General features: G+C 42.1%; 1 protein-coding gene across 6 annotated transcripts in view; it reads right to left on the bottom strand.

Annotated features, from left to right (window-relative positions):
• Nucleotides 1-1,676: 1,676 nt before the first annotated feature.
• OTC (ornithine transcarbamylase) overlaps nt 1,677-25,707 on the bottom strand; it is a 93,808-nt gene continuing 69,777 nt past the window's right edge. For all 6 annotated transcript variants that reach the window (XM_075853956.1, XM_075853951.1, XM_075853953.1 and 3 more), the window contains exons 4-10: nt 20,586-20,673; nt 17,238-17,391; nt 13,162-13,284; nt 12,491-12,544; nt 12,050-12,199; nt 7,234-7,371; nt 1,677-2,384 (exon numbers count right to left, since the gene is read on the bottom strand). In XM_075853956.1, coding sequence (XP_075710071.1) covers nt 2,325-2,384; nt 7,234-7,371; nt 12,050-12,199; nt 12,491-12,544; nt 13,162-13,284; nt 17,238-17,391; nt 20,586-20,673 — 767 coding nt within the window. In that variant the 3' untranslated portion in view covers nt 1,677-2,324. The remainder of the gene's footprint in view (nt 2,385-7,233; nt 7,372-12,049; nt 12,200-12,490; nt 12,545-13,161; nt 13,285-17,237; nt 17,392-20,585; nt 20,674-25,707) is intronic.

Below are 25,707 nucleotides of genomic sequence, written 5' to 3'. Positions count from 1 at the left end.
TTTAAAGGAACAGTGTCCAAAAAATTTTTTTTTAACATCAGTTTGATTTTAGTCTTTTATTAAAAACTTTTATATTTATTTGTGTGTTTGTGTTTTACTTTTTTTTATTTTACACTTTTTCTTCCCTATGGGGGCTGCCATTTTTTACTCCATTTTTACTCCATTTCTGTATGTGTCGATTAACGACACATACAGACATGGAGTACGGCAGCTACAGTCCCATAGTGAATGCGAACGGGGGCCCGCTCCATTCACTATGGTGTACGCCGTCTGTGTGGGAACGGCGCAATCGCCGCTCCCACATAGTCAAAGTTGAACTGTGCGCCGTCCGGTGCCATTTTCCTGTGGACCGGACAGTAAGATTACTACTTCCGGTCGCGGCTTCCGGACTTGTGCACTTGGAGCAGCGGCAGCAGATGGAGCGGAGGGACCGGAGGGAGCGGCGGCGACTGGAGCAGGTAAGTGATTTCTATGTATCTTCGTGTTTCAGTGTGTGTTTACTACTGTATGTAAACCTACTACACTGTGTGTTAGCTCAAAAAATGGCGACAAACAGTGTAGGAGGTTTGACCGTTCAATCCCCTCGTTTCTCCCGGCACTAGCCAGGATAAAGGAGGGGGGGATTTTGAGAGCTCACTAGAGCGAGTGAGTTTTTCCCAATTTTGCAGCATAAAGCAATGTGGTTGCTTTACCACATGCAATGCTGCAATTTTGGGAATTGCTCCATCTAGTGACCAGCACTGGGAAATATTATAAATTAGAATCTAATTTATAATATTTCCTGACTCGTGAAAAAAATAAAAAAAATTAGAACAATGTTTAATCACCTACACACTAATTGTTTAACTAAAAAAAAAAATACATTTTTTGCTAGCAACACATTCCCTTTAAATGAACTGGTCTGTTGCTCAGTGGTCCAAAGTCCTGTTTTCAGATGAAAGTAAATTTTGCATTTCATTTGGAAATCAAGGACCCAGAGTCTGGAGGAAGAATGGAGAGTCATCAATCCAAGTTCCTTATGGTGCAGTGTGAAGTTTCCACAGTCAGTGTTGGTTTGGGGGGGGGGGGCATGTCATCTACTGGTGTTGGTCCACTGTGTTATATCAAGTCCAGAGTCAACGCAGCCGTCTACCAGGAAATTTTTGAGCACTTCATGCTTCGCTCTGACCAGACCCAACAATGCAGATGAGCTGAAGGCCGCTATCAAAGCAACCTGGGCTTCCATAACACCTCAGCAGCGCCACAGGCTGATCACCTCCATGCCACGCTGCATTGATGCAGTAATTCATGCAAAAGGAGCCCCGACCAAGTATTGAGTGCATATACTGTACATACTTTTCCGTAGGCCAACATTTCGGCATTAAAAATCCTTTTTGAAATTGAGCTTATTTAATATTCTAATTTTCTGAGACACAAAATTTTGGGTTTTCATTAACTGTTAGCCGTAATCATCAACCTTAAAAAGAAACAAATGCTGGAAATAGATCACTCTGAGTGCAATGAATCTATATAATATATGAGTTTCACTTTTTTAATTGAATTACTGAAATAAATTAACTTTTTGATGATATTCTAATTCATTGAGAAGGACTAGTATATAGTCAGTTAACCCTCCGGCCACAGCTACACACTTGTACTGGATGATCATTGCATACAAAAAAAATAAACAGAATATGTTATTGTTTAAACATGATTTTATTGATGTTAATGATTACAATTGCTGTAAGCCTATATGCACATGTTGCAGAATTTGATGCAGAAAATCCGCAGACAAATGAAGGTAATTCCGCAGGTAAAATCCACACTAAATAGGTACAGATTGATGCAGAAATAGGTGCGAATTTTATTCTGCGGACTTTTGTGGGTCTTTTAAAAACTTGTCAGATACACTTCTGAGACGGAAACACAAGATAAATTGACATGCTGCAGATGTTAAAATCCGCACCGCAAGTCAATTTATGTGCAGAAAAATTCTCAAACGTGTAGATGAGATTATTTGGGACCTCGATTACTTTGCTAGCACTGTATTATGCTGCAGATTTACCAGCTGGAGATTTTTCCCATCACATGTAGAGGGGGTTTTCAAAACCCTATCGACATGTATTGTACTGCAAATTGTTTCTGATTTTCAGTGCAGAATCTGCACCGAAAAAACCCGGTAACAATTCCGCTATGTCTGAACTCACCCTTATTGTCTACCATATGGAAAGAATTGTGTAGATAGACAATTATTCATTATCATTGAGCCCGTAAGTCGAGGCTCATTCTTGAGAATCGGTCTGCTTCTTCACTGCAATTACCATCCTGCTGAAATGTGTGAGGAATTAGAATGTAGGCCTTGGCATCTGTGGCGAGTATTCAGTCAACAAAGAGACCATCACACCCTGAGGAGCAAAAAGACGCATTACTCGAAAATACTGCGATTAGGTATAGAAGAAATTAAAACAACCACTTCAGACACTCATGGAGATTTACAACAATTTACTATGCATTACCTGCTATGTACAGGATTAACAGCAGAGAGAATGGCTACACAGGGCTCTTACACTGCCCCCTAGCACCAGAAAAATCTCAAATTATTATCAGGCTGGGTTTCCACGTAGCGTAAACGCTGCAGAATTTCCGCAACGGAATTCTGTGCAGAAATTCCATAGCATTTACAATAGCAGCAAAGTGAATGAGATTTGAACAAATCTTATATACACGCTGCGGAAAAATCAGCCAAAAAAAGTTAATAAATTGACCTGTGGTGTCGAATTTAAATCTGCAGCATGTCAATTTATGCTCCAGATTCATTGCTCTTCTGTTGCAGGTTTTCCTCATTCAATTCAATGGGCATGTAACACCTGCAACAAATAGCCAAGTGTTGCGACTTTTGCGGAGGAAACGATGTGATTTTTCCGCAAAAGTCGCAAATAAGAAAAAAAATTAAACCCTTTTTTTTGTGTAAAATAATTAAACAAAGTTAATACATAGTGATGCTTCCTTCTTCTGTTGTCCGTCCAGGCCGGCCTGCTGGGATGACGTTTCATCCCACATGGGCTGCAGCATCATCCCAGGAGGCTGGACTGCATGGATAACAGAGGGACTCGTCGTCATGACAACGGCCCGGGGTACCTTTTTTTTCAAGCGCTGGTTTCCACAGTGGAGATTCCACCCGAAAAACTGCACCACAATTTTGTACTTACTTTATTGCAGCCTTAAGGTGTTTTTTTATTTTTATTTAGAATGGCCCCCATCAGATATAAATGTAATATTAATATTTTATTTTGTTCACTAAAGTGCAATAAAACTCAGTGAACTTGGTAAGTTTACATGCAATCCTGTAGAAAACCAAACATCATGATCTCTCCATGAGTTGTACCACATGACAGTTTCAGCTCTGCTCTATCTGTAGTTCCTGCTGATGGATGGACCTGCCAGCAAGTGCCATATCACTTGCAGATGGTATCCTCATGGAAACCAGAATTTCTCTGCTGTAAGTCTCATAGTCCAACATTAGCAAAAGGGTTCGACAGCAACTTATTGAATCTAGCTACACAATAATCATTAATCTCATCAGACCAGAAATAGTTAACAAATTCAGATAGAAATTTTCTCCAATTATAATGCAAAATGTATCATATTTAAAGGGGTATTCCAGTTCCAGCAAGTAATTATAATTAAATGTTATGCCATTTTCCCAAATATTTCTGTATTAATTCCTCACGGTTTTCACGATCTTTACTTACATTCTATTACTATGACGGAACAGAATAATAAAAAACTTAGTGCAGATGTGAACAGGGTCTAACAATAATGAGGTCACACTTTTCTAAAACATCTAATTAGAGCTTGGTGCTCTTTTTTTAGTACAGTGGATTGATCATCCAGTTCCCCTAATGGTGTTGGTTGTAAAAATCTCTTGGGCCTAGAGCCACAATAAGAGGGCCTGATCTGTATAGACTTTCTATTCAGGTCGATAAGAAACTTACACCAATATACAGTGGATGGATCAGTGTCACAAGGCCAACAGAGGGTTGTGTGGACACACTGTGTTGCCAACGGATTTATTTGTGGGGCTAAATCAGGGAGCAGAGTCAAAGGGATCCCCAGGTATTCACCCTTTAACCTCCATACGGAGATGTGAACTTGGCTGCTAGGGATCCCTAGAGTAGCCTCCGTTAGCAATGGCTGATGTGAGCAGACTATGTAGCAAAAAACATTAGGAAAGAACACGATCAAGACTAGCAAAGGTCAGGGCAGGTAAAAGACAGTCACTCACATAAAGACGAGCCGGAGGTCAAGGCAGAAGTGTAAGGCAGAGTTCTGTCGTAATAAGGGATGGGCTGAAGGGCAGGCGGCAGACAAGATGTAGTTAATGTTCGGGCATAGTTGGCAATGGTAACCCAAAAGGTAATCCAGCAGGGAAACTAGCTTCTAACAAACCTAATTTCTCAGACCCAGGGCAAACGGGAAGGGTACTTTTTGTTCCCTGGAAAGCTGGGTGGTTTGGCGCATGCTTGCCCTCTAAGATAGGAGAGATCAGCGCGCCTATACCCCATTGGCAGACATAGGAGCTGAAGCAGAGCACTGGTGGGGAGGTCGGAAGCAGCATGGACAGGGGAGATGTCCGACTTCGGCCGGGAGCCAGAAGACGCTGGGGACAGGTAAGTATGCACTGATGGAAACGAGAGGTAGCAGCTGAAGACGTGGCCATAACAATTAGTCCCCATAGTGGCCTGGTTCTCTCGAACCAGTTAAAATTGCAGCTGGTTTGGAGAACCGGGGTGAAGAGGGACCCAGAACCCGACACCTGCATGCAATTTTATAGTCTAGCGCTGCCTAGTGAGGCACTTTAGCAATGATGCAGTTGGCGCAATGACGTTCTGCTGGATGAGGCCTGGTCTCTGACCAGATTTGCATACCTGGAGGACTGTGTGGGAATGGGGACAGATGAGCATGTAATTTTTTTATTTTTTTTTCAGTGGGCAGTGTTGAGAGCACAATCTTCAGGGCGCACTATCAACAGGAGGCTACAGTGACTCTCTGGGGGGCGCTATATACAGGGGACTCTCTGGGGGCACTATCTTTGGGGGCACTATCTACAGGGGACTTCATAGGGGAGCTGTCTACATGGGGCTCTATGAGGGGCACTACCTACAGAAGGCTCTATGAGGGGCAATATCTATAGAGAGCTCTATGAGGGGCACTATCTACAGGGGACTCTATGAGGTGTACTATCTACAGGTGGCTCTATGATGGGCACAAACTACAGGGGACACTATGAGGGGCACGATCTACAGGGGGCTTTATATGGGACACTATCTACAGGGGGGCATTGTGAGTGGCATTATCTACAGGTGGCTCTATATGGGACACTATGTACAGCAGGCATTGGGAATGGCACTATCTACAGGGGGCTCTGTGAGTGGGGCTATCTACAGGAGGGCACTGTGTATGTGTGTGTGTGTGGTGCTTTACTTCACAATATTTAACAAAATTGTATTCATTGGTACAGTGTATAGTACTATTATATTCAGGAGAACAGTGTATAGTACTATTATATTTAGGAGCACAGTGTATAGTACTATTATATTCAGGGGCACAGTGTATGGTGCTATTATATTCAGGGGCACAGTGTATGGTGCTATTATATTCAGGGGCACAGTGTATGATGCTATTATATTCAGGGGCATAGAGAGTGGCACCATGAGAATTTTATCTTTGTCAAAGATATCGGATGGGCAAACTCTGCAGAAATGGGTTGTGGCCAGAAGGCGTCGTCATGGAGAGAGAACGACTCCAATCTGAGAAGTCACCTGTGAGTCACTAAATGTAAAAGTTTCTTCTCCCTTTGACTGATTAGTACCGTAATCACTGTATGATCTGCAGCGAGATGATGGGTGGTATCATTCTTTTTTGTAAAATAGGAACACCCAGCATATCCTTACCATTGTTCAGGCCATACTGGGAGCTGTAGTTTTATGCCGAACAAACTTATATGGCAGGGGTTAAAGGGGTTGTCTGGACATGGGGTGGTTTTTATCATCAGTATATGATTGGAGAGGGGTCCGACACCCAGACCCCACAAGATCAGCAAGCTGTGTCGGCTGCCTCCGGCACCATAAATTATGCAGTGGTCGGTGCTGGAAGCAGAAGGCTCCGAACACTGTATAGCGGCTGTGCTGCAGTACTGCAGCTATGCTCCTATTCACTTGAATAGGAGCAGAACTGCAGTGTTGCAGAACGGCCGCTATACAGTGGTTGGAGCCTTACTCTTCCAGCACTGACCACTGCATAACTTATGGTGCTGGAGGCAGCCGGAACAACTGATTGGTGCTGGGCCCTGGTGTTGGACCCCCACCGATCATATACTGATGACCTATCCTGTGGATAGATCATCGGTATCAAAAACTGCCCTGAAAAGCTGAATTTGCAAATGATCCATGTACTGAGATGTATTTGTGCAGATGCTGTATATATGTACTGAGCTTTGTTCTGGTGCTGTATATATGTACTGAGCTGTATTTGTGCTGGTGCTGTCTATATATGTACTGAGCTTTGTTCTGGTACTGTATATATGTACTGAGCTTTGTTCTGGTGCTGTATATATGTGCTGAGCTTAGTTCTGGTGCTGTATTTATGTACTGAGCTTTGTGCTGGTACTGTATATATGTAATGAGCTTGGTTCTAACACTGTATATATGTACTTAGCTTTGTTCTGGTGCTGTATTTATGTACTTGGCATAGTTCTGACACTTCCTGTATGTGCATTAGCCAGGAGATTTGTCGCGACTTAATGTGCACGCCGCACTGTCCTCCACCCTTTGCACAGTTCACAGCCTAACTAAATGGGCTGAGCATGCTTACGATATTGAAATGGGTCTATACGTAATGGGTAAGTTTCATATAATGAGTGTGGGTAGGTAAGTATGTACGCTTATGTAATTATATACATAGTGTGGCAATCAAGTTAAACATTCTGGACAGGGAGTTTCTCTATGTATAGTCCACTTTAATAGAGGGTGTATTTGGAATATTGTAATTGTTTTATTTGATTATTAGAATAATTTTCCATTGCGCGATACACCGAGAAAGACCGCGACCTGCATCCCCTGGGCTCATATGTCTCTGTCAGCAAAACAGTGAACCTGTTAAAAATTTGAATCCCACCCCTGATCGGTCCACTGTAAATTTGCAGTTTACATTTTTTTTTACTAATAGTTTTTATTCCTAAAATTTTTATCATACCATAATTGTCCACTTTCTATTTTCTGCTTCTTGGAAAACAAGTGATTTACAAGAATAGAAAACCTCATCATCGACCTCTTCTGGCTTTCTTGGTAAACAATGAAGGAATGTCCAGTTGGGTGCTGCCAATTTTGCTGTCTGTGTAATGAAATAAAATATAAACTAAGAAAGCACGATTATTATACATAAAAAACAAGTTCCATTCATCCACACCCCAGAAACAAGAAAAAAAAGTCTCCTCCAGGTAAACCTGAGTGTTGTGTCGGAGAGGGGGGTGGGGGGGTTGTAGCTCATCAATATGTGCAATCAGCACTACAGTCTAGTAGGTGACAAAACACACTTATTGCTTCAGCAAGTCTCTAGCCAACTGTTTGCCACCCAGGCTCCCATGGAGCCCAGAGGCTCCCTGGAACTTGGTTTGGGGTTCCCTGAAAGACAGCAACAGCAGCTACTTTTACAGCAGAGATTGGCTAGTTGTAGAGGTTCTATTATGGGGGAAAAATTTTCAGGGAATATCACTGCTCTAGCCAATGGCCTAAATATATTATATCCTCTAGTCAAAATATTATATACTTGTGAAATAGATTAAGGGGCCAGATTATCATTTATTCACTATTAAATTGTATATAAATTTATAATCTTATCTTCTTTAATATTTTATGTAAAGGTACCTTTCAATTGGTGTACTCTACCATGTGTGTGTATGTGTGTTTGTGTGGGGGGTTCTTTTTCTTCTTTTTTAGGATAAATCATGGCAATGACAATTTTCACTGTATGCATTTAATATGTAGAAGCTTTAGTTCTAGTGTGCTTAGGAGTAAATTGCTCCTTGTCTACTTACGAGCCCTCCCCTCCCCTAAAACAACTTCTGTGTGAGTAAATGTGTTATATAGACATAGAAATAGCGCATATGGGATAATAAAGTCCTTACTTATTTCACCTAATTTGTCAGGAGTGCTGGGATGAGTATTTGCAATAGTAAAATCATTAGTATTAATTGTCTACATATTAAAAAAGTCAAAGTTAATAAAAAAAAAATCAGACTGAAGATGAATAACTGGGTAACTTTTTTCATTCTGACTTCCTAAGGCCTTGTTCACACGGCGTTTATTTGACGTGTTTTTGCCGCGTTTTACATGCCGGCAAACGTGTCAAAATGCATGCTATCCATGCCATTTGACATCAATGGAAAAACGCATTACAGTGCATACAACGCGTTTTTTTAGCGCAAATATTTAAAAAACGAATCATGTAAGGGTATGTTCACACGCTGTGTTTTAAGGTATACGCCTGAAAAATACGCCTGAAAAAACGGTATCAATGGGAAAAACTGCATTTAGTTCATACAGGGTGTCTTTTTACGCCGCAGTTTTAAAAAAACGACACATAAAAACACGCTTCGTAAAAAGAAGTAGCATGTCACTTCTTGAGGTGTTTTTTTGGAGCTGATTTTCCATTGAACACTATAAAAAACGCCTCATTTGAAGCCCCAGGGTATGTTCACACGCAAAACAAAAAACGGTTGTAAAATACGGAGCTGTTTTCAAGGGAATACGGAGCTGTTTTCAAGGGAAAACAGCCTCTGATTTCAGCCATTTTTTAAGCATCAAACCTTTTTGCAGCCATTTTTGGACCTGTGTTTTTAGGGTATGTTCACACGCTTAAAGGGGTTTTCCCATGAGAGCCATTTATGAGACATCCACAAGATATGTCATAAATGTCAGATAGATGCTGGTCCCACCTCTGGGACCTGCACCTATCTCCAGAACGGGGTCCCCTAAACCCCGTTCAGCCGCTCTGTGTTGCGGCTGAATGAGGTGTTTTCCGACCATGAAAAACATTATATGGTCGTGAGTTGCATAAACAGCGTAACTCGCTGAGCTACGCTGTTTCCGTAACTCCAGCAGTAGTGAATGGCAGTTACAGAAGCAGTGTAGCATGCGAGCTATGCTGTTTCCGTAACTACCATTAAGTTCTATGAGACTTATGTAAACAGTGTAGCTCCGCGAGTTACGCTGTTTACGTAACTCACGACCATATAACCTTTTTCATGGTCAGAAAACACCTCATTCAGCCGCAACACAGAGTGGCTGAATGGGGTTTAGGTGGCCCCGTTCTGGAGATAGGTGTGGGACCCGCATTTATCTGACATTTATGACTTATCTTGTGGATGTGTCATAAACGTCTCTCATGGGAAAACCCCTTCAAGTAAAAACGGCTGTAAAATACAGAACTGTTTTCATGGGAAAACAGCGATTGATATTCAGCCATTTTTAAAGTATCAAACATTTTTTTGAGCCGTTTTTTCCGGCCGTTTTTGAAGCTGTTTTTCTATTGACATAATGAAAAACGGCTCCAAAAACGGCTCAAGAAGAGACATGCACTTCTTTTTATGCTCCGTCAGAACGAATCGCCGTTTTTCCCATTGAATTCAATGGCCAGATGTTTGGAGGCTGAAAATAAGCTGTGTGAACATATCCTCAAGAAAAGCTTAAAATTAAAAAAAGGTTCATTTTGTGAATGGATATTTATTATAATCTTACTGCATTTCCATTTGTTGTGCAGTTGAAGTTTTGTCTATAAGCGGTCATTTCAGGCTGAATAGAGGCTAACTTCATACCTCCCAACTTTTGAATTCGGAAAAGAGGGACATTTTAAGCCACTCCCCTAACCACGCCCAATATCCCGCATAAACACATCAAATCACGGCCATATCTTTCTGCAAATAACAAGCGCACATTGTCACTGCGGATCTCTAGACTGTCTGGACATCACAGATATTATGGATCCGGTTATATCGTCTTTGTGTTACTTTTTCTATCTTGGGTATAACATTTTTTCATCACGACAGCAGCTGCTGCAGGACAAACCAAAAGGCTGAGAACAATGAAAGTCAAGAGGGAGACCCTGTGGTTGATGACTTTTCAATTGACAGGTAGCAGAGTTACATGATGGGGATTTTTTTTTTCCAGTTGTGTAACTCTGCTACCGGTCAATGGAAAAATCATCCACCAGAGCCCCCCTGTAGATTGCTCCACACACAGCCCCCCTGTACATAGCGCCAGACACAGCCTCCCTGTAGATAGCTCTAGATACAGTCCCCCTGTAGATAGCTCCACACATCGCTCCCTGTAGATAGCTCCAGACAGCCCCCTGTAGATATCTCCAGATAAAGCCCCCCTGTAGATAGCTCCACACACAGCCTCCCTGTAGATTGCTCCACACAAAGCCCCCCTGTAGATTGCTCCACACACAGCCCCCTGTACATAGTGCCAGACATAGCCCCCCTCTACATAGCGCCAGACACAGCCCCCTGTAGATGGCTCCACACACAGCCCCCCGTAGATGGCTCCACACACAGCCCCCTGTAGATGGCTCCACACACAGACCCCTGTAGATAGCTCCACACACAGCCCCCCTGTAGATAGCGCCAGACACTGCCCCTCTGTAGAGAGCGTCACACACAGCCGCCATGTACTTAGCGCCTTACACAGCCCCCCTGTAGATTGCTCCACACAGCCCCCTGTACATAGCGCCAGACACAGCCCCCCTGTAGATAGCTCCACACATAGCCCCCCTGTAGATAGCTCCAGATACAGCCCCCCTGTAGATTGCTCCACACAGCCCCCCTGTAGATAGCTCCAGACACAGCCCCCCTGTAGATAGCTCCACACACAGCCCCCCTGTACATAGTGCCGGAGACAGCCCCCCTGTACATAGCTCCACACACAGCCCCCTCTGTAGATAGCGCCACACACAGCCCCCTTGTAGATAGCGCCACACACAGCCCCCCTGTAGATAGCGCCACACACAGCCTCCTGTAGATAGCGCCACACACAGCCCCCATGTACATAGTGCCAGACACAGCCCCCCCTGTAGATTGCTCCACACAGCCCCCCTGTACATAGCGCCAGACACAGCCCCCCTGTAGATAGCTCCAGATACAGCCCCTCTGTAGATAGCTCCACACATAGCCCCCCTGTAGATAGCTCCACACACAGCCTCCTGTAGATAGCGCCACACACAGCCCCCATGTACATAGCGCCAGACACAGCCCCCCCTGTAGATTGCTCCACACAGCCCCCCTGTACATAGCGCCAGACACAGCCCCCCTGTAGATAGCTCCCTGTAGGTAGCACAATACAACCCCCTTATAAGAGGTAGCTGTCCCTACTGCTGCCACTCTCCGCTCTGCTTTCACTCACCGTCAGAAGAAGGCAGGAGTCTTGCGGCGGCGTTCTCACTGGTGTCGATGCCGGCCCGGGAGTGGACCAGTCCAGTTACCTGACCTGTCACCTGACCGGTGAGGTCAGATGACAGGTCAGGTGACTGGACTGGTTCACTCCCGTGTCGGCATCGATCCCAGTGAGAACACCGCTGCAAGACTCCTGCCTTCTTTTGATCGCTGCAGCGATCAGCTGTTTTGATACAGCTGCAGCGCCCAACGGCACATTTTTCAGACCGCCCGGGACGGTGGGACAGCGGTGAGCAATCGGGACTGTCCCACCGGATCCGGGACGGTTGGGAGGTATGCTGACTATAGTGTTCTCCAATGGCAATAACTGACAGGAGGTCAGAAAAATGTCTTCCCCCCATTATCACTATTTTACCTTTTACATTTCTAGTTCCTGAGATATTAGAAACAAAGTGTTGGAGCTTAATAAAGTACACTGCAAAGGGTGGCACGACTCACTCATGTAAGAAACCATCATGGAGGGAGTGAGAAATGTACTGCCAAAAACGGATCCTTCCTTTTCTCTACAGAATTAAATGCTTACATCTTGTCATAGAAATACCAACAACATCCATCATGTACCTGCATTGTTATCTGGTAGCCTTTGAAATCCTGCAGACGCTTCTTCTTCTCCTCTTCTTGTCCCATGCTCACCCACGTGTCTGTAACCAACACATTGGCTCCACTGGCAGCTTCTAGGGGATCATTTGTCATAAGCAGTTTGGTGCCAGACTAGAAGACAGAAATATGTGTAGACAGAGAGTTTTCTATATATTACTGAGCAATGCTGATATCAGTGATTTTATAATGGCCACAGATGCGCATAGCAGCAATTGCTGGAAGACGACTAATGAAATGATTATTGATAAAATAATGAAGTGTGCCCTATGTAGAAATCTTTAGCGCATGAACCAGTTTTATTGCAGACAGTGCTACTGGATTTTGTCGATACTGTCAGCATCATAGTGTGGTGTACGATACCAAATACTCCTACGTAAGATGTGCTAAAAGTAATAGATTTACCTCTTTTGAAAACTGCTTAGCAGCTGAAATAACTGAGGAATTTGGTTCATAACCCTGAAAAAAAAAATAGCAACAAATAGGGATGATTAGTATATGTGTGGTCAATACAGAGAACTAGCACATAATCTGTTCTTTCCAAAGACTCTACAAAGGACCAGGGCGCATCCATTTTGAGTGGAAGAAAGACGATTCAGACATCAACATAGAAAAGGGTTCTTTACAGTTAGGGCGGTCAAGCTATTAGAAATATCTTGATGAAAGAAGGATGAGTTAATTGAGGGGACCCAAAACTTTGAAAACGTTATGCTGAGTTCCCCCACATATTACAGCTTATCACAGGGGGACGGGTCTAACAAATAGGGATTATTCAAATGAACAACTCGTTTTAGGACCATGCCCCAAGTAAAAATTTGTAAGCGGTTTAAATCATAGAATGTTGTTTTCAATCAAAGTTATAATACAATATGACCCTCCAATGTATTCTTTCAGCTCTCTTCTCATTTTACCAAACTCCATACACTTTATTGATATTAAATATTAAGAAAAAGTGCGACCTGACAACACATTGTTGTCAAATAAATCTTTTAACACATCTGCAATTTTTCTTAATTATTGGACAGTACTGCCATAAAGAAAGCTGAGCTTCCCATTGAACACATTATGACATTTACCTTTGGTGTTGCAATGTGCAGATTCATTCCAAATTTTGCAGCACTCAGCATGAAAGAATTCAGGACGTTATTTCCATCGCCAATCCAGGAAATAGTTAGTCCTTTGAGACAGCCATAATGTTCCTGTGTAGAAGATCATTAGTGTTATAATTTATCATTATAGAACATTATTACTACTGAGGCTCGTTTTGTAATACTATAGACTACTAAAGCAGCTATGAATTGTATCCACTTCAGTACCGCATGACTTACTTGTCAAGATTCGGAAATATTATCTAGTGACATTTTGGTTGTTACATAATTTGTATGTGGACCATTGAATTTCCGTCTCCTTATATAAATCTGTTATAAAACTCCACCTTGTATAGAGGATACTGTTATGGCCACCACACTGCAGAAAGGATATAGGACAGCTGGAGAGGGTTCAAAGGCAAGAAACTAGGTTTTAAAGGGTTTGTCTCCGGACGACAACTCTTGTCCATATTCCCTATAAGGGAATATTGACGTCAAAGAGGAGAGTCCTCCACTCTATGTGCCAGAGCTGTGTCGGATCCGCTGCATCTATGCATTGCAGGGGGTGATAGATGCACCGGCATCATTTTAAAAATTGAGTTATTTCATAAAGATAAAATGGGGTAGAAGGTGTTGTTTACAATGAAAGCCTGGTAAGAATGTGCTTGTTCTACTTGAAGAAAAGATACTTTAGAGGTGAACTTATTAACATGTACAAATATAGACAAGGTCAATATAAAGATTTAGCATATAAACTTTTTATTCCAAGAATTTGGAATGTGGAGGAAAGGTGTTAGCTTATCGATAAAGGAAGGGGTTCTTTACAGTCAGAGTTCTTAAACTGTGGAATCTCCTGCCACAAGGTAGTAAAAGCATCATCAATAACAGACTTTAAGATAATTATCTTATGACTAATAGCAATGAGATTCATAATTTATACAAAAAGGAAGTGAGTCATTTAATCCAGGGTATTTATCCTGCTAGCAATTTTTTTTCCCCGTTAAACAGAACTGTCTACAATCTTAGTGTAACATAGGTTACAAAAAAACACATGTCCATCAAGTTGAACCTTTCTCAGACCGAGCAGTTTGACCCAGATGAAGGATAACACATATCCCCTAGTCAAGTGTTGCCTCGTGACAGTTGGACAGTTTCCCTCAATTATTCATATATCATTCATTGTTGAATGAATTATAACCCTCAATGCATTTTATATAAATGCTGGCATTGTATTTTCCATTACTACCTCCTGGGGAAGTGTAGTTCATAGTTTAACTACTCTAACTGTAAAGAACCCTTTCCTATATTTATGTCTAAATCACTTTTTCCCACTTGTAAAGAATGTCCCCCAATTCTTTGCACAGTTCTTGGAATTGATAAGTCATGTGCATATTCTTTGTATTGACCACACATATACTTATATGTGTTGCTAAGACACCTTTTTTCCCAAGCTGAACAAGCCCAATTTTTCTAGCCTTTCACTGTAATCGAGACCTCCCAGCCCATTTAATGGCCTGTTTTTTAACCTTTTTCATTTCTCCTCTATACAGTATGAAAGTGCACCATTTATAACTACATATACTACATTTACTGTAGGCTTTTTTTACACCACATTTTGCCTAGCATTTAAAACGATAGAATATTTCTGACAAGAACAGATGTGTTTAAAAATGGATGGACGTCTGGCAAATTTGGTGAAACATTCTTTTATAGGTTATAAAGTGCGTAGGTAAGTCTAGTGTTACATTGATCATAGAGTTAGAATGATTTTCTCTTGTGTTTACAGTAAATGCTATATGCTCTATACAGTAAATGCTCTCAGTAATTTAATATACTGAAGCACAGGTAAAGCAACATGTCCATTTTCCCTTGGTGATCCAAGTTCAGCTTAGTAGAACCTCAGCAAGGGAAGGGGAATACGATTCTTGCGGTCAAAAATGGATTATCAAATGCAGCTTAATTACGGATGTCAGAAACCAACCTTCAACATGTCAGTAAAACACGTCAGTAGGTGCCATAGATGTAGGTGAAGGAGCTAGGAACCCTCACCATTCTAATGTACAAACAGTTTCTCCTGCTCTTTTAAGTGGAGAGAGGATAGCACATAAGCTAGCAACTCTAAGGCTGGGTTCACACTACCATGTTACGTCCGTAATGTACGGAACGTATTTCGGCCGGAAGACCCGGACCGAACACACTGCAGGGGGCCGGGCTCCTAGCATCATAGTGATGTACGATGCTAGGAGTCCCTACCTCTGCGTGGAACTACTGTCCCGTACTGTAATCATGATTACAGTACGGGACAGTTGTCCTGCAGCGAGGCAGGGACTCCTAGCATCGTACATCACTATGATGCTAGGAGCCCGGCTCCCTGCACTGTGTTCGGTCCGGGTCTTCCGGCTGAAATACGTTCCGTACATTACGGACGTAACATGGTCGTGTGAACCCAGCCTAAATTATAGCCAGGGGAAGTTATGAAATCTGTAAGTGCTATCACTTTTACGTAACTCCCATTGATTTAATTAATATCATATAAGCAGCAGCTGCAAAAGCAAATAGGATGTCCAAAAAGAGAGATTAAACACCTGTGTTTTAGATGTAATATTACCCCTCTATAAATCCCTTTTAAGGCCACATATTGAATATGGAATTCAGTTTTGGGCTCCACATAGTAAAAAGTACAGAGGAGAATTGGAGAGGGTTTAAAGGCCACGACTAGATTATTATATGAGATGGGAGGTGTCGCTTACAATGAAAGACAAGAGAAATTGGGCTTGTTCAGCTTGGATAAAAGACGTCTTAGAGGTGATCTTATTAACATGGTTAAGTATATGTGTGGTCAATACAGAGAACTAGCACATGATCTGTTCTTTTCAAAGACTCTACAAAGGACAAGGAGACAGCCATTTCGTCTGGATGAAAGACGTTTCAGACATCGATATAGAAAAGGGTTCTTTACAGTTAGAGTGGTCAAGCTATGGAATACCCTACCCCAAGAGGTAGTGATGGCAGATACTATGTCAGCATTTAAAGAAGGCAAGATGACTATTTATTGACGAATGGCATTGAGGGTTATAATTAATCAAGCAATGAATGACGTGTAACAGATTGAGAGAGGTCGAACTTGATGGACCTGTGTCTTGTTTCAATCTATATATGTACAGTAACTATATATGAGAAGTGATTGTGCATGTGCGATCATCTCTTCATTACCTTTACTGCTGTACGGGTGTTAGGTCCAGAAGCCCTACCAATATAATCTAAATTAGGACAAGTTGTAGTCAGCACTCACATCTTAAAGCAAAACAAATGAATTTTAATCTAGTCATGCAATGTTTCCGCTCACAGCCTTCCTTAAGTACTGTGCTTGAGAAAGGCTGTTAGCCGAAATGTCGCATGACTGGATTAAAATTCTCAATTTTTACATCAAGACGTGAGTGCTGTCTACAGTTTTTTCTATTTGCTGTTTTGATATATGGGCTGGTTGGACAGAGCCCTTCTGAGGACTTGTACAACACATACTATCTTTTGGCTTTGGATTCTCTCCACTCTCCTTTTGTCATACCAATGTAACAATACACAGAAGTGATCCATAAGATGCATTTTTGGAAAATCATGAATCCCCACCATAACAAAATCGTGTGGCTTAATAAAGCGTAATAGTATAAAAATAACTCATTTCCGTGACAACATAATTCTTTATAGCCAAGGTACAGGAAAATCCATTTAAATTAATGTATGACTTTGCACCAATTTATACAAATGATATGCAGTTCAAATGAACAATGTTTTTCATTCTAGAGAAGCTCTCCTACCATCTCCTATAGGACAGTACGTGCGGGGATTGATGTGCTTGCAGTGGTTATTAGTCACAGTATGGAATTGCTTAGCAACGGAGAGAACTGCAACATAACTCCCACTGAGAAAAGCCTGATTTTTATTCAGTCCACGCCGATTGTACTAACTTTTCGAAGGAATTCCCCGGATTGTATGCCTCAGACCTGATTAGCAACTTTAAAGTATCCTTTGTGGAAACAAAATATGCAGCCGTCATTGCGACTAACCTGAATAGTAAGATAATCCGCTAGTATTTGAATGGGATGATAGTCGTCAGACAATCCGTTCACTATTGGAATTGACGCTTCTTTAGCCAAGAGTTCTAGGTCTGACTGGTGATAAACGCGAGCTAGAACAGCATCTGTCATGCCAGATAGAACCCTAGTGGAAGAATAATATGTCAGAAAAATAATAATATTATTATGGAAAAAAAAAAGACATAGGAATCATGTTTAATTTAAGTGACAAACACATCATGATTATGATACTAGGTCATCTATAAAGTGAATGTCTTGTGACACCGTGAAGCAGTTTTACTAAGACTGTTTTCATACTCCAGTCTCAAATTTCTGTTCTGCTGGAGTAAAATGCGACAGATTTATTAAGAGGCGTACTCCTCTATATAAATCTGTTGCATCTTTCCGCTGGTCGTGCGCCACAGATGTGGCACAATGACCGCGGCCATACCCCTTCCATTTCCCCCTTTCTCACTGGAAATAAAATAAAAAATATGTATACCTTACGCTTCTTCTTCTCTCACTATCGGCTGCGGCTCATACAAGGTCCTGACACCAGGCAGCGTCAGGGTATTATATGGGACACAGAACTTAAAGGGGTTGTCCACTACCAGACAACTGATGACCTCTTCACTGGATACGTCATCAGTATATGATCGTGCAGGTTTGACACCCAGACCCCACACTGATCAGCTGCTCCAGCTGCCTCCGGGCGCCGGACGTCCATGCCGGAAACAGATGGCTCTGGTCACAAAATAGCGGCCGAGCTGCAGTACTGCAGCTCTGCTTCTATTCAAGTCAATAGGAGCAGAGTTGCAGTTCTGCAGCATGGCCGCTATGCAATGTATGAAGCCAACTGCTTTCGGCTCCGGACATTGCATACTGTGGAATAACTTCCGGTGCCCACAGGCAGCCGGAGCAGCTGATCGGTAAGGGGTCCGGGTGTCGGACCCGCACCGATTATAAAATGATGACCTATTCGGTGGATAGGTCATCAGTTGTCCGGTAGTGGACAACCCCTTGAACGTCCTGAGTGCTGCGTCACATACAACGTCCTGGCGCTGCCCAGTGTCAGTACATTGTATGAGCCATGGCCAGCTGTGAGAGCCTAAGGTGGACTCGTAGGGAAGAGGATATAGTCATTTTTATATTTTTTATTGTCTGATGGGGGTTAGTCTAATGGGGATTAGTCTGTTAAAGGGGCAAGGCATGGGCCTCTACTTAGCTACACCCCACAGAGTAAAATCTAGATTTCGGCTAGAAATTACACCAATTTTCTGGCATAAATTATAATAGATTTCTCAGCGGCCGTCCCTTTTTTGTAAGCCACGACCCTTTTTAAAAAAGTGGCGAAGGCAGCGTCAGAGGCCTAAAAGTCCACATTTTTAATGCAAATTGCTACCTTTTGGAACTTTTCTATGCCAGAAAACTGGCGTAATAGTGTAAAGAAATTCCCCTCCCCATGTCTTTTTTTATAGGTTGAATATTCTGTGCTGATTAATTCCTTAATATATCTTTATAGTGGCAGGAGTTTCAAATCTCCTGCATAGTCATAGAGTTAAAGGTCTTGTCCCACGAATCATTTAAAAAATACTCCTGTCTTGATATTTCTGTTACAGACTTGTTGCGGCGCCCTCTGGTGTTCTTTTGAATCCCTCTCAGACTGTTCATCTAATGCCTTCAGTGGTGCTGAGAAGCCGCTTCTAGTGCATCAATTCTTATTGGCTGGCCGACCACTATAAGGATATATTATATATGATATTAATCAGCCCATTATTGTTGACCTATTTAAATTAAAAATAAAAACAAAATGTTGTTCAAGGGTGGACATTAACTTTAAAGGGTGCTGATGTGGCAGTGTTGTATTTTAAGTATGCTCGGTACGCCCTATGTAAACCATGTGACGATGATGTCATGATATGACGCTTTCAATAAAAGATGAGTGGAATAACCAAGAGTAACACTTTTAGGGTATGTGCACACGACAATGCCAAATACGTCTGAAATTACGGACGTAATTGGAGCTGGTTTTCATTGGAGTCAATGAAAAACTTCTCCAATTACGTTCCAAGAAGTGTCCTGCACTTCTTTGACGCGGCCGTAATTTTATGCGCCGTCTTTTGACAGCGACGCGTAAAATGACAGCTCATCTGCACAGAACATCGCAAGACCCATTGCAAGCAATAGGCAGATGTTTGCCGACGTATTGAAGCCATCCTTTCAGGCGTTGTGAGGCGTAAAACTCCCCCATTACGTCTGAAAAGAGGTTGTGTGCACATACCCAAAGAGGTTTTCCAGCCAGTACCTCAGGATAGGCCATCAATAGCTGATGGGTTAGGGTCCGACTCCCGGGATCCCCGCCGATCAGCTATTTGTGAATCTTCGACACGCATTTAGCGGCTATTCACAGGTATTGCAGCCTTTTCTCCCATTCAGTTCAATGGGAGAAAATGATCCAATACCGGTGAGTCACAGACCTATCAGTTATTGATAACCTATCCTGAAGATAGGCCATCAAATTTTACTTCCTGGAAAACCTCTTTAACCCACCTCAAACTAACAATTGAGTCATGATAATGGGGCTTATTTATAACAGCTAGGTTAAATGGAAAACGGCTCATTGCCGATAAGAAATCAGTTATTTTTATTCTAGAGCTTGTTAGACAATTAAAACAGGGACCCTGGGCAGGATTATATGGAGGGCACACATAGGGCCTCTGCCACCTTAGGGACCAGGGGACCTCCATCAACCACCCTTTTTTCCCAGGCAAATCTTAACCCAATCAGGATAACCGTTTGTCTGGCAGGTGCAAGGAATTGGACCTACCCTGCCATTCACCTTGTAGGCCTGGCAGTCACAATTTCTCTGGGTATTGTATAAACTGTTTACCTTTGGGACCCCCACCTTATAGGAAAATGGGTGATGACCGGTCGGTAATCCTATCCAGCATGTGTGGCCACCTCTATAAATGGTTGTGATATTTGGGGTTCCACCACCCTCAATACGGCCCTGCCGGGACCGGTTTGATAGGACCGGTTTGATTGGACCGCTACTTGCTTTTTTTATTAGTTTTTATAATAAGTCTACATGTTTTTTGTGATTACAATACCGCCGATTCATGGTCACAGCTTTACCTATTGTACATCGATATATAAAGCATTAAATCATGTATAATACATAGATTCTACTGGTTGCTGTTATTTTATTATTCTGACTTTTTTTTAATTGGAAGCACAACTCTATATAGAAAACCTTGGAGATGTAGCTTGGATTAATACAAAACTGCATTTCTCTTACAAACAGATAATTGTGTGGGGAACAGACAACATGAAAAAGACCTTGCTGTGTCCTTCAGGCTTTCATTGACTCCCAAATGAATATCCTGCGTGGTGAGAAAACAAGGATGTCCTCCAAGTAAAGCAAATCCTGTAAGTATATTATAGAAATGTAAGATAATTTCAACTGGAAACTGAAGTGTCGCAAAGAAAAGTGCTGCAGTTATGCAGAGCGGAGACCTCTTATCTGAGAAATTCTGAAAACCCCAGGGAAATAAGTGCATATTTGCTTCCTTCCAGACGTACATACAAGCATGAGAATTAAATCTATGCACTGAAGGTACCTATTGGTTAAACAAATGTGCAATGTCTTCATACAAAAAGTGGCCCTGACCTTAAAGGGAAGGTGTCACGAAAATATTTTTTTTTATATGTTATTGATTTTATTATGTCATTAACCCCCTTAATGACAGGGCCATTTTGCACGTTAATGACCAAGGATTATTTTTTGTTTTTTCATGGTCGCATTCCAAGAGTCGTGACTTTTTTTTTATTCCGTCGACATAGCCGTATAAGGGCTTGTTTTTTACGGGACGAGTTGTATTTTGTAATTGTACAATTTTTCCATGCTTACAATATATTGATTAACTTTTATTAACTTTATTTTAGGAGAGAATTGAAAATAAGCAGCTATTCCAGCATTCATTTTCACGTTATAAATTTACGCCGTTTACTATGCAACGTAAATAACATGTTAACTTTATTCTATGGGTCGGCACGATTACGGGGATACCAAATATGTAAAGGTTTTATATGTTTTCCTACGTTTGCGCAATAAAAACCCTTTTAGAAAAAAATTACTTGTTTTTGCATCGCCGCGTTCCAAAAGCCGTCATTTTTTTATTTTTCCATCGATGTGGCCGAATGTGGGCTTGATTTTTGCCTGCCAATGTGTAGTTTTCATTGGTACAATTTTGGGGTACATAGGACTTATAGATTAACTTTTATTTTATTTTTATGGGGGGAATGGGAGAAAAGAGAGAATTTTGGCGTTGTTTCTTGCGCTGTTTTTGGACGCCGTTCATCCGGCGGTTTAATTAATGTGTTCATTTTATTGGTCAAGTTGTTACGATCGCGGGGATACCATATATGTGTATGTGTTATTTGTTTTGACACTTTTACTAAATAAAACCACTTTTTGGGCAAAAAAAGTAGTTTTATTTGATTTTGACGAATTTTTTTTTTTCACAAACTTTATTTAACTGATTGACATTTTTTTTTAAAAGTTATATGCTATATATAATGCTTTGGAATACTTAGTATAACAAAGCATTATTGCCTGTCAGTGTAAAACTGACAGGCAACCTGTTAGGTCATGCCTCCGGCATCGCCTAACAGGCAGTTACGGAAAACAGACCTGGGGGTCTTTGTTAGGCCTCCGGCTGTCATGGAAACCCGACGGCGACCCGTTTGTGGGGCGCCGATCAGGAGACAGAGGGAGCTTCCTCCCTCTGTCAAACACATTAGATGCCGCTGTCACTATTGACAGCGGCATTTAATGGGTTAAACTGCCGGAATCGGAGCGCGCTTCGATTCCGGCAGTTGCAGCAGGAGCCAGGCTGTGTATAACAGCCGTGCTCCTGCCGCTGATCGCGTGGGTACAGTGTCAGTACCCGCGCCATCACAGGACGGATATATCCGTCCTCCTGCGTGAACTAGCAGCTGCTGAGGACGGATATATCCGTCCTTCGGCGTTAAGGAGTTAAAGTAAATTTTATTTATTTGTGTTTTTGTGTTGTACTTTTTTCTTTCTTTTACTTCTCCATGGGGGCTGCCATTTTTTTTTCATCTCTGTATGTGTCGATTAACGACACATACAGAGATGGAATACGGCACATACTTCCCCATAGAGAATGCAAACGGGAGCCGTTCCATTCACTATAGTGTACGCCGTCTGTGTGGGAACAGCGAATGCGCCGCTCCCACACAGTCCAAAAGTAAGGTGTTCGGCAGAGCGACATCCGGCGCCATTTTGATGTGGAACGGAAGCCGCGGCCGGACAGTAAGATGACTACTTCCGGTCGCTGTTTCCGTCCAAATGTTCAGAAGCAAGGACTAGGAGCGGAGGGAGCAGCGGCAGCGGCGGCAGGAGTAGGTAAGTTTAGTTTGTGTATGTGATGTGTGTGTATGTTCGTGTTATACTGTGTGATTACCACTGTATCTAATCCTCCTACACTGTGCATTCGCTCAAAAAATGGTGGCACACAGTGTAGGGGGTTTGAACATTCAACCCCATCCTTTCTCCTGGCACTAGCCAGGATAAAGGAGGGGGGATTGTTTGAGTAGACTAGAGCGAGTGTGTCTTCCCCAATTTTGCAGCATAAAGCAATGAGGTTGCTTTACCACATGCCAATGCTGCAATTTTGTGAATTGCTCCCTCTAGTTACCTGCACATGGAAATGTTATAAATTAGAATCTAATTTATAATATTTCCTGACTTGTGAAAAAATTAAAAAAAGTAGAACAATGTGTAATCCTTTATATACTAACAGTTTAACTAAAAAAAAAATAATAATTTTTCTAGCAACACATTCCCTTTAAATGGGTTGTACAGGATTAGAAAAAAATGGTCGTCTTAAAGGAAGACTATGGAAAACCCTAATACATAGTTTTATACTAGTGGAGGGCATGAGGGGGCGGTGCATGACTCAATGAACACCAAAAATAGAAGTCATGCACTGTCCCTACAGGCATAACACTTTGTATCAGCTTCTCGTGGAGTGTTTCTTTCATTTCCAGATACAGTGCCAAAGTGAATAGGACTGAATTGAATACCAGACAAAGTCAATGGACATGAATGCCACGGTTTCTGAATACCAGAAAAAGTAAATGGACATGAATGTCAAGGTTTCTGGAAAAAAAGCAGACCCTTTTTCAGGGGCGTAGCTAAAGGCTCATGGGCCCCGATGCAAAGATTATTCTTGCCCCCCCCCCCAAACTCCTCATGGACGACAGGCTGCAGCTTTCAGCTGCATCGCTGGGTCTCCTAAGTGACCCAACGATGCAGCACCAGCAGCCTAGGGCTTCACTAAGGTCTTGAAACGTCAGGGGAAATAGCCCCAATACATATACCCCCCCAAAAAAATGTGTGTGCGTGTATGTATATACAGGGGGGACCAGGAAGAGCCGGGTATGAACCAGGGGTTGTCCAGTCTCTAAACATTGATGGCCTATCTTCACGTCTGTGTCGGCGATTCAGTGTGAGAAAGTGACCGGAATGAAGGGGAAGTATCGCTCATACGAGTGCTGCACCCCCTTCAAAACAGCGGATTGGCGGTGGTCCAGGGAGTCGGACCCCGACCCATCAGCTCCAGCAGACAGTGGTATTAAACTTACCCTCCTCTTCCGCCGCAGCGGAGGTCCTGACTCCCCCCAGGGTCAGGATGTTATGCGCAGCACATAGCACTGTGATGTCAGGACCGCCGCTGCGCTCCGGAAGGAGGAATGTAAGCACTGTCAGTTACTATAGTAATGGGGGCCCATGTAGTTTATTACAGAGGCCCCAGTTACTATAGTAACTTCTCATTAATGTGGTGCGGGGGCCTGTGGGCCCCCCTGGCTTCGGGGCCGGTCTCAATTGCAACTGCTGCGACCCCTATAGTTACGCCACTGCCCTTATTTTTATCCCAAACAACCCCTTTAACCCCTTAATGACCAGGCCTTTTTGCGCGTTAATGATCAAGGATTATTGATTGTTTTTTCCCTCCCCACATTCCATGTGTAGTAACTTTTTTTTTATTTGCAGGACGAGATGTATTTTTTCAATTGCACCATTTTTGTGTGCATATAATATATTGATTGACTTTTATGAACTTTCATTTAGGAGAGAATTGAAAATAAACAGCTATTCCAGCATTGATTTTGGCGTTATAAATTTACACCATTCACTATGCGGCGTAAATAACATGTTACCTTTATTCTATGGGTCGGCATGATTACTGGGATACCAAATATGTAAAGGTTTTATATGTCTTCCTACATTTGCAAAATAAAAAACCTTTTAAAAAAAATTACTTATTTTTGCATTGCCCCATTCCAAAAGCTGTAACTTTTTTATTTTTCCGTCAATGTAGCCATATGTGGGCTTGTTTTTTGCATGACAAGGTGTAGTTTTTAATGGTAGCATTTTGGGGTAGATGGAACTTATTGATTAACTTTTATTAAATTTTTTTGGGGGAATGGGAATGTGTTTTGCGGGTTTTTTTGGACACCGTTCATCCGGCAGTTTAATTAAGGTGTTAACTTTATTGTTCGAGTCGTTGTGATCACGGTGATATCTTTGTGTTTGTTTCTTTACAATTTTACTGGGGGAAAAGTGGTTTTATTTTATTTTTACTGTAATCTTTTCAGTTAATTTATTAATAAACTTTATTTAACTATTTCACTTTTTTTTTTGTTCCACTAGGGGACTTCCCTTTGCGATCTTGTGATCGGGTTCTGTCAATTTGACAGAATAAATAGCGTAGCCGACTACGCTATTGATTTTGTCAAAATCACGACTGAGACAAACGGAAACCATTGGCACCGGATCCGTCAACATTTAAATCAATGGTGATGGAAACGGAAACCTCTGGTTTCTGTTTGTGTCAGTCAGGGCTCCGTTCCGACGGAAAGCTCCGACGGTGCGTCGGAACGGAGCCCTGACACAGGTGAAAGAAGCCTAAGGCAAAAGTATACCAACGTGTACCAGCCAAGCAGATGCCAAAAATACACTGTTTTCGCATACATTTAGTTGATGATATTCTATAGGCATGTTAAATGTATATATCGTGGTGTGAACCTAGCCTAAAAGGGGTTCTCCAGAAGTTTTTAAATATTGCTGAATTAACTGGGCTTACCTATTCCTCTGACATACTAATATAAAATGATCTTGTCAGCAAGGCAGGGAAACATTTCTTTACATTCTTGACATTCACTCCTTGCTCTGTAAGGACAGTACATTGCTCTTTATGGAGGAGAAGCCACATTTAAGCAAAGTATATCTGCCCTGTAGCAATTGCTAATGTCAACATTCTAGGACTGAATCTTAGCAGCATAAATAATAGTTGGAGTACCGTACATGCTGATTTTTTCTGTTATTAGCTACAAATTCATTGAGAACCCCTATTGTTTCTGTCATGTCTTG

The sequence above is a fragment of the Rhinoderma darwinii genome, chromosome 2, assembly GCF_050947455.1.
Source record: "Rhinoderma darwinii isolate aRhiDar2 chromosome 2, aRhiDar2.hap1, whole genome shotgun sequence".
Lineage (NCBI taxonomy): Eukaryota > Metazoa > Chordata > Amphibia > Anura > Rhinodermatidae > Rhinoderma > Rhinoderma darwinii.
This window is presented reverse-complemented; position numbering and strand designations above follow the sequence as displayed.